The sequence below is a fragment of the Thunnus maccoyii genome, chromosome 21 (assembly GCF_910596095.1).
Source record: "Thunnus maccoyii chromosome 21, fThuMac1.1, whole genome shotgun sequence".
Lineage (NCBI taxonomy): Eukaryota > Metazoa > Chordata > Actinopteri > Scombriformes > Scombridae > Thunnus > Thunnus maccoyii.
In genome coordinates, this window is record NC_056553.1 from 12339582 (window position 1) to 12349170 (window position 9589).

The following is a 9589-nucleotide window of genomic DNA, read 5'->3' on the forward strand; positions in this document are numbered from 1 at the left end:
AGAGTTTTTGACCTTTCAGATGTTTGAATTAGAGAGGGGCTTTTTACACCGCGTGAGTCAGTCAGTGTTGAGTCTTGTCATGAGGGCTGCAAGGTATTTCTGTAGCGTTACATCAGCAGTTCGCAGCTTAATTCCTGGTCGATGCCTCCTCACTGGAAACACTTTTAACTCTGTCCAGTGAACGGCTGCAGTCACACCTATGGTGAATCACCGCATGGACCTGAGCAGTGCGATAAAAGGTGTTTATTGATGTCAAAGAAGAAGTATTTTTCTCTTTTTTTGACACACTGGTGTGACAACTGTATGTCTACAAAGGACACTAGGGACATTTGTTTCATCAGAAGTTGTTTGGTTTTACTTGAATTCAAACCAGCCTCCATTAGATACCATATTAAAAGACCAAATCTAGTTCTTAGGATTTTACACATGCAGATCAGTTTACTCATCACTCAAAAACAGGAGCTTTGTCAGGTCTGAGTAAATAATCCAGATCAGGAGTTATCTTGGCTCGGGCTAGAGATTTCATTTTTTAAGGGAATAGTAATACATTTTGGGAAATATGCTAATTTGTTTTCTTGCTTAGAGTTAGATGAGAAAAATACACCTCTCTCATGTTTGTCTGTTCAATATTAAACTGGAGCCAGTAACTGGTTAGCTTAGCAGTCATAGACTGGAAACGGGGAAACAGCTAGCCGGGCTCTGTCCAAAGGTTAAAAAAAGGCTAAGCTAGCTGTTTCCCAATGTTTCCAGTCTTTATGCTAAGCTAAGCTAACAGGCCTGGCTTCATAGCATATTTCCCATAATCTCTTCATAAATGTCTATGTCTTTCATAAAAACTTTGCCTCTGACAGAAAGGACATGTTACAAACTGGGAGCGTGAAGTTTGAAGGACATGTTGTTTACCTGGCAGGGAGGGTCTAATGAAAAACACTATCGAGTTGGATAATGGAAATTGTAAGATCCATTATTTTTACAGCTTGACCCACAGCAGGGACTCCCCGAGTTTTATGGAAGTGCAAATCTAAATCACTGGAGCACTCCTTGAACTCAGACCCACCCTGAATGAAAAAAGTTAGATTCTAAATATCAATCTTTTTTTTTACAGTGGTGACATTGCACTGAAGGTTATTTTACAATCACTCTTTGCAATGCAAAGTCAACACATCAAAATAGTGACAAGTAATGATAAGTGTTATGCTTTAATTTACAGTAAAATCCACCCCAAAACAAGACAATCCTTATGTTCCACAATTCACCCATTTTACGATAACAATCTGAGCTCAATGAGAACACTAGTAGTGTGTGTGTAGGGACAAAATTACAATGAAGTTACAATATTTTCTATATCAGCTCTTACAGGGGTGTGAATATAATGTAAATGTGGTAATATAACAAAATGACACTGTGACATTGTAGCTATGACGACTCTAAGGGGGCAGTCCCTTAACCAGTCTACTCTAGATTGACTCTGACTCAGGACGGACATATTTCCCATGAAGCAATGTGTCAGCTGTCTGAGAGTGGGTGGATGTAGCTGGGGACTGGGCAAGGAGTATAGGGGGTGGGTTTAGAGGTGGGGAAAGGGGATTGAAGTGTGGATATTGCATTTCATGTTCCAGAATGAAGCCCATAGCTCCACAGCAAGCACCCAGACTATAAATAACCTACCAGTTGGAGCTCAGTTGAAGGGTCAGGACAGCTGAGGAAGTGGGCTGTCCCGTGGGTACAGCTGGTGTGGGCTAATAGCAGACTGACTGTGCCTCTGCCTCCTCTTTCCAGGCTAGGAACAAGTACAACTTTACTGTAGAAAGAAGATCCATAAAGGAACAACTTTTGTTTGATTTGCAGCCCCAGGAAGGCTCTTCAAACTCCCCCTCTGCCAGGAACAATGGCTCTACCTATAAACCCCATGGACGAGCCCAGGATGTACCAGCAGACGCTGCTCCAGGACGGCCTGTGTGACCTGCTGGAGAATGAGAAGCTGGTCGACTGTGTGCTGAAGATCAAAGACAAGGAGTTCCCCTGCCACCGGCTGGTCCTGTGTGCCTGCAGCTCTTACTTCCGCTCCATCTTTCTGTCTGACCTGGAAGAGAGCAAGAAGAGAGAGATTGTCTTGGAAGATGTGGAGCCTGGTGTCATGGGGCTGATCCTGAAGTACCTGTACACCTCCAAAATCAATGTGACGGAGCAGAACGTTCAGGACATCTTTGCTGTGGCCAACATTTACCAGATTCCCTCTATTTTCACTGTATGTGTGTCTTTCCTACAGAAGCGTCTGAGCCTCAGCAACTGTCTGGCTGTCTTCAGGCTTGGCCTGATGCTGGACTGTCCCAGGTTGGCTGTTTCTGCCCGAAACTATGCCTGCGAGCACTTCCATCTCATCTCCAGAGATGAGGAGTTCCTCCAGCTGCTCCCCAGTGAGCTGGCAGCCATTTTATCAAACGACAATCTCAACATAGACACAGAGGAGGCAGTGTTTGAGGTTTTGATGAACTGGGTGTCCAGAGACACAGAGAGCAGAGAGAAGGAACTGCCAGGTTTGCTGGATTGCATTCGTTTTCGTCTGCTCCCTGAGGATTACATGAAAGAAAAAGTGGAGAAACACAAATTCATCTGCTCCAATCCTGAGTTACAGCAGAAACTCCAGATGGTTAAGGATGCTCAGGCTGGGAAAATGCCAGAGGTTAAAAAAACCAAAAGCAAGAAGGAGGACGGTGGAGCGCAGAAAGATGGCGAGAACGAAGATAAAGAGGAAGAGGAGGAAGGTTTACTTCCAGGAATTCTGAACGATAACCTGCGATTCGGCATGTTCGTCAGGGACCTGATCCTGATGGTGAATGACAAAGGTGCAGTGGCCTACGACCCAAAAGGAAATGACTGCTTTGTAGCGGCGCTCTCCACACAGATTCCCAAGAATCACATCAGCCTCGTAACCAAGGAGAATCAGATCTTTGTGGCTGGAGGATTATTCTTTGATGAACAGAATAAGGAAAACCCACTGTGCTCTTACTTCCTACAGGTAGGAGAGGTGCAGGATAAAGCATTCAGAAAAGAGAAAAATTAGATCACAAAATTTGCTATGACACAAACTGATCTCAGCTCAGCCCATTCTTAAATTCTTAATTATTAAAAATGTACCGTTGTTGTTCTAAGTTGTTGTAAGTGCTGCAGCATCTCTGTGCAGGATCACAGTAATAAATATTTGTTTTACCTACATTGCTAAAAATTATAAAGTGATACAACCCTAACCCAACAATATAACCCACCAACTGCTTGGAAATGCTCAATATTTGCATTTAATTCTTTAAACTCTTAAACTCAGTGTCCCACTGATGGGTCAGTCAGCATAAACTCCAAAACTCTGCTCAAATCTACGGAGCTTCATTTTAAATTCTAGTGGAAAAGTTTCCAAAGATGCAACTATAAAAAACGTGAATATTTCAATCAGTATAAACATGAATGAAGTTGGAACAAGATGAAACATGTGATACTGTCAGACAGTGTGGAATAAGATGATTTTTTTTCAACTTTATAGCTACTTGAGGGGAAATAAGAAGAAGAAAACTGGATGTTAATAGGTTTAGGCAGCATGTTGTGTTTGCACATCTACATGTGTGCATTTGCGTCAGTCTGCATGTACTACAGTATAATTAAGGTGGTGCAGACTTCACCCCTTCACAAACATTTGACTCCTGTGACCTCAGTATGACCCGATTAGCTCCGACTGGCTGGGGATGCCTCCTCTCCCGTCTCCCCGCTTCCTGTTTGGGCTGGCCGAGGCTGAGAACTCCATCTTCGTGTTGGGAGGGAGGGAACTGAAGGACCAGGAGCACACGCTGGACTCGGTTCTGGTCTATGACAGACAGTGAGTACAGGTCTAAATTCAGATATCAAATGAGAAAGAGAAACCTTTGATTGTGAGTGAAAGAATTCATCTGTTTTCTCACTCATAGATCTTTCAAATGGGGTGAGTCAGAGCCACTTCTTTACCCAGTCTATGGACATGCAACGATATCCCACAATGATATTGTTTATGTGATTGGAGGAAAAGGAGAAAACAAGTGAGTATATGGGGTGATAAATATTTATATTTATTTGTGGCATGTTCAAACTTTGATCAAGCATCATGTAAAGTTGATAATGCAGTAATGTATCAGCCCACTGCACATTTTCACCAATTACTTGATAAAAGTAAAGAGGACCACTGGGGAACAGCAGACCTCAAAGGTGTTATGTTCTGTCTGTCTGTTTTGCGTGAAAAGGAACTGTCAGAAGAGGATGTGTGCGTATGACGCCAAGAGATTTGAATGGAAGGAGCTGGCTCCTATGAAGACTGCACGTTCTTTATTTGGAGCCACTGTTCATAAAGACAAAATATACGTGGGAACAGGAGTCACCGACACCGGCCTGACAGCCTCTGTGGAGGTGTACGACATTGCAACCAACAAGTGAGTTCCTCAAATTATTGAAGAGTTTGAACAACAAAAGGACTGTTTAGATCCCTCTGGCCACAAGTGGCCTTAAATATTAAAATTACAAATTTGATTGCTTGTGCAATTTTTGTACTGAAAAAGGAAATCACACTAAAGAGATATTTAGTTTACTGGATTATTTTCTTTCAGTGGGTTTATGCACATTTGCACAACAGTCAGTTTTCTTAGGAAAAAACAACATTAAAGTTACTACCTTGCTTAAAAAATTTATCTTATGAAGGTTCGAGGCAGCCATGAAAACATTATTTCCCCATCAAGCTACCTGAGGCCTCCTGGAGTGTATTCCTCTTTACTGAGCTGTATCTCTATATGTATGCATTTTTCAGGTGGTCAGACTTTGTAGCGTTTCCCCAGGAGCGTAGCTCTCTCAACCTGGTGTCTTTGCTGGGCTCGCTCTATGCTGTGGGAGGTTTCGCCATGATGCCTCTGGAGGATAGCGATGAGATTGTTCCCAAAGAGATGAATGACATCTGGAGGTGGGTCATAATCACACACTGTTCTTTCATGCACACGCTTTTATTGATTAGGGCTGGGCAACGTGGAAATATTCAGATAAAATATCTGCTAAATTGTGTTTGTAATTTTCATTGCTGCTTGTTGATAGAAAGTCTGCTTTTTAAATACTAATCCAGTATGCCATTTGCTCAAAATTGTACATTGTAATTTGTGTTTAAAAATAATTCCAGTGCATATTTAATCAATTAGTAGTCAACCAGTGGATGCCCCAGTTTTACCTTTCATAACTTTCTGTATGTCTGTTCCCCTTTTCAGATACAATGAGGCGGAGAAGAAGTGGATCGGAGTCCTCAGAGAGATCCAGTATGCCTCAGGAGCCACTATTCTGGGGGTCCGACTCAACACCCTGCGTCTCACCAAGATGTAAAAACCCCCTCTGGTCCCTGTTTGTCATCAGAAATCTGCGCTTGTTAACCACTTCCAACACTAGTTCATATGAGTCCAAGGACGTCATGAATCATCTTGTTTGGTGTTCAGTTTGTTTTCTTTTACACTGTTCTAATTATATGTCTAATGGTGATTCTGGCTTGATAAGGAAGACTATTCTTTTTTGATTGAAGACATTTTTATATATGTGTGTTTCAGTGATTTTAAAACTATAAGCAATCTATAGCCCACTGACATTTTTTTGCACTATATGGAATAAAATTTAAGTATTTAACACCAACAAAAATCCTCAATAATCACTGAGTATGTTGGCAGGATGTTGTGCATTTCCCAACAGGTGGCAGCAAAGTCTTAATGTAGAAGCCTTTGGAGAACAAGACAGCAACATGAAACAGTTTGAAAAACTTTCACTTTGTCTGCACAGAAACAAAAACACAGCACACTTCTCCATTTGCAATAATATATCTATATTGTTTAATATTGAAATGATTTCATTACGCTCTGCTGTGTTACAGACAGTAAACACTAGTCAATAATACAATAAAAGACAGAAAATACAGTCTAATGTTATTAGCACCTCTAGACACTATTGTCCTTGTACTGTTTTAGTATTTTAATATAGCTGAACTTGACAACTACGGCCTACACATGGTCTTTGTACACCAGGGTTAACTAAGACATAGTGTTTACATTATAAAGTAGAGAATCAGCAAACAGTACACATTATGATTTCTTTAACACAGCTGCAATATGAGTAAGTATGGGAAATGTAGAGGGTATGTGGATAATACATCTTTGAATTGACTATGGCATTGGTGCCTATGGTTATCATCACATATATCTTTGCCCAAAAAGGGGAAATGTCACCATCGAACAAATTTATTGTATTAGAACAGCTAGCCAAACCTTCACATGCAAAATAACCAACAACATGTTTTCCAATTTCATATTCTAGTTTTTACCCAAAACGAGGGCAAATACAAAAAACAAAATTGCTCCTCCATTCTTAAAAAAAACAAAAACATTTTTACTTCTTCAACAGAACAACACATTTCTTTAATTACAACTAAAATATTCCCAACACTTTTACTCCAGCTGAAGGCCACAGAATCAAATCCTTTTGGATACACAACTTCGGCTCTAGCAGCTAGTCAACCCAAAAACTTGCAGTCCAAGTAGAGACCTCAACCTGGCAATCCCAGTTTCCATTCTTTCCATTCTCAATGCTTCATTATGTGACAAACATTTGCCTCGGTTGCAATGCAGAATGCACAGTCACTATGGCACCCACTTAATCTCTGACAAACCCTCATTTAAGGACAAGGGCAGGTCCACCTTTGCCTAATCTAATACAAGACTTTGGCTGCTAGCCTCAGTAAAAGAGAATTTGGCTAATTAAAAGACATAAAGCCTACCTGCCCAGAATATAAGACTCCTTAACACTGTGCAAACTGCCCTTTCTCTGTCACTAGAATCTCAGATTTACTGCTATTAAACTTTACACTTACAATTACACTTAAACAAAGATGATTTGTTATGGTCTTTTTCAGAATTTGGGTGCTGCCAGGCTCTGTGAAGTGTTGCTTTGACGATGTCGTCTTTGCAGTTGTATTTAGGGAAGACTTGTTCACAAAATAATCCAAGACAAATACAAATTCTGCTTTCTAGAGAGGATTTAGTCTTCATAGAGATAACTTTTTATACCTCCTTTAAATGCAAATATATATTTAATATAGCCTATAAAGTCCTTTAAAACAGATAATTTTGCTTTACATTAATTACCTTGTTTTTTTTTTTTTTTTACTGTTTATCAATTAACAATTTATTAGATAAGTTATGGTAAATGATTCATTTGTATAGCAGTTTGTTAAATTATTATCAATGTATTAGATAAATTACAGTCTTTAAAAAAAATAATCTGCTCAGTGTCATTCATCTCCAACAAGATACTGTAGATATTATGCAGTTTTGATCGATACTACATTGTTTCTGTATCTCCTTACCCTAAAATTTTAATCTGATTTAGCAGGTACTTACAGTAGAAATTTGCTGTTTTTCAACCAACATTTCTGATGTCCCTTGTGGTCTAAATGTTGTTTTACATGACTGAACACCTGGCAAAGACACATTTCTGGCGAAGTCTGCATTTTTGTGGTTTCCTATCATCTTCAATGTTTAAATAAAAAGAAAATTAAATCATCTGCCATCAACAACTTCCAATTCAAACAACTTTATCAGCCTTTAAACCGTACTAGCTGAACTGGAGTATAAAGTGCTCACAATAATTCATATTTTCAATTAATCGATTTGGCAACTGACACTTTCCTTTACAATGTCTCATCGCATGATATATAACAGTCACATATTAGGCCCCATATGGAGCAAACCTAAAACTAATTTTTCTTGATTAATGTAGTGATCGGAATACAAACCAATCAGAAACAGCCGTATAGCCGTATGCACCCTCAGGAAAGCTCACAAATACTTGTTAAAGAGCGGCACAGTGCAAAACAGGCAGACTGAAAACACAGAAAACACCAGTTGAGCTGCAGGGTGACACGTCCGCCTCCTCACAGCTGAGTTATCCTCGGTGTGCACGCTGCCACACTGCAGCTAATGATCCATAAAGTTATTCTAGGAAACAAAACGCAGGTCAAGCCCAGCTCTGCCACTTACCAACCACAACTTCTGATCAAACTTGAACAAATAACACACAGAAACTGACTGAAACCGAGGATCAATATCCGCATTTCAATATTAAATACATGCCTTTGGATTTAGACTTTTCTGGAAATGTTGGAACTTGTGGAAATCATTTTTACCAGGACACATCTCTGCTTTTTATTATCACCTTGTTTCTGAATTCATGTCCCAAATTATGGGCTAGTGTGGCAATCAAATTCAAAGTGCATAAATCAGTAGTATTAACTACTATCCCCCCTCCTTTACCATCATCTACTATCAATATCCATAACAAAAAACATTCAAATCCCTCCAAGTATAAGGCAAATACAATTACGCATCACAAACTATAACCACAGTATATCAGAATTGTCTCTTGGGCTAGTGCTTTTCAAAACAGTAAGGTGGGAAAATACAGAGTATGTACATTTTTAGCCTTTTCTTGTGATCCCAAAGTACAATGGGGCTTCTTCAATGATAACCAGAGACACTTCACCTGCATTATAAAGGTGCAGGATTTTTAACAGAGTGCAGTTTAACAAGTTGCCACAAGAGAGCAACAGTCGTTTGTGTGACATTGACACGTTGCCTTTGTTCCTCTTTGTGTCAACAATCAGTCCCACATTAACCAATGACCACATTAAATGACGAGCTGGGTATAAAATGTTGGCAGTTACCTCCAAAAAACTGCACCAAATGTCTGATTCGTTTATGTTTGTCACCTGTAGCTCATTTCTTACTTACTTACTGTCCAGTAAGGCTAAATTGGATTTTTATCACAGCTTGAATATATTCAACAATTCAACAGCTGTAGACTTTACGTCTAAAGGGCAGTCTCAAACTGGACCCTGTACAAAAGCAGCAAATCAAAGTACAAAACATGTGTTTGACACATGAAGAAAAAAAAAACGAAAACGTACCTTTATCAAATAACAGTTAATGTGGCCCAAAACATTTAACCATGGCAGTTTAAGAAATGTAACTGGGGGTGAGCTAAGACATAAGACTACACTAAGGTGCTTAATTTCGTCTTTTAAATAAAACAATAAAAACAGCTTATTACATTTACAAAAGCTTGTCCACAAATTCCAACTTTCGGTAGTACCAGCCAAGACACACGTGGGGGCACATTCAAAAGACTTTCTGAATGTAAACATGAGGAATTAATCACGAGGAAGAAACACAATATTTACAGGTTAATGCTACACTACAAGTAGGCTATCTATAGATAAAATGAGCGGGAGTGCATTGATAGTGCACAGACTCTTTCTGGATAAGAAACTGATTGAAATGTCAGATTTAAAAGGAATAGTAATAGATTTTGGGAAATACTCGCATTGACTTTCTTGCTGAAAATTAGATGAGCAGATCGATTCCATTGTCTCAGAAACAAAAATTCCCCTCCTTAAGTTCATCAATTAATACAAAAGTATAAAACAATTTGTTTTGGTTTTTTTTACAGTGAGTTAAAAAACTTCAGTTTTTGTTTAATGAGCTTTAGAGATGCTGGT

General features: G+C 39.4%; 1 protein-coding gene across 1 annotated transcript; it reads left to right on the top strand.

Moving 5' to 3' along the window:
• The first annotated feature begins 1606 nt into the window (after positions 1-1606).
• Positions 1607-9561, top strand: klhl40b (kelch-like family member 40b). Its single transcript, XM_042400024.1, has 6 exons — positions 1607-3019; positions 3705-3865; positions 3954-4061; positions 4263-4448; positions 4820-4969; positions 5265-9561. Exons 1-6 carry the CDS (start codon positions 1889-1891, stop codon positions 5374-5376), a joined length of 1848 nt encoding a protein of 615 aa, XP_042255958.1. The 5' UTR covers positions 1607-1888; the 3' UTR covers positions 5377-9561.
• Positions 9562-9589: the final 28 nt, after the last annotated feature.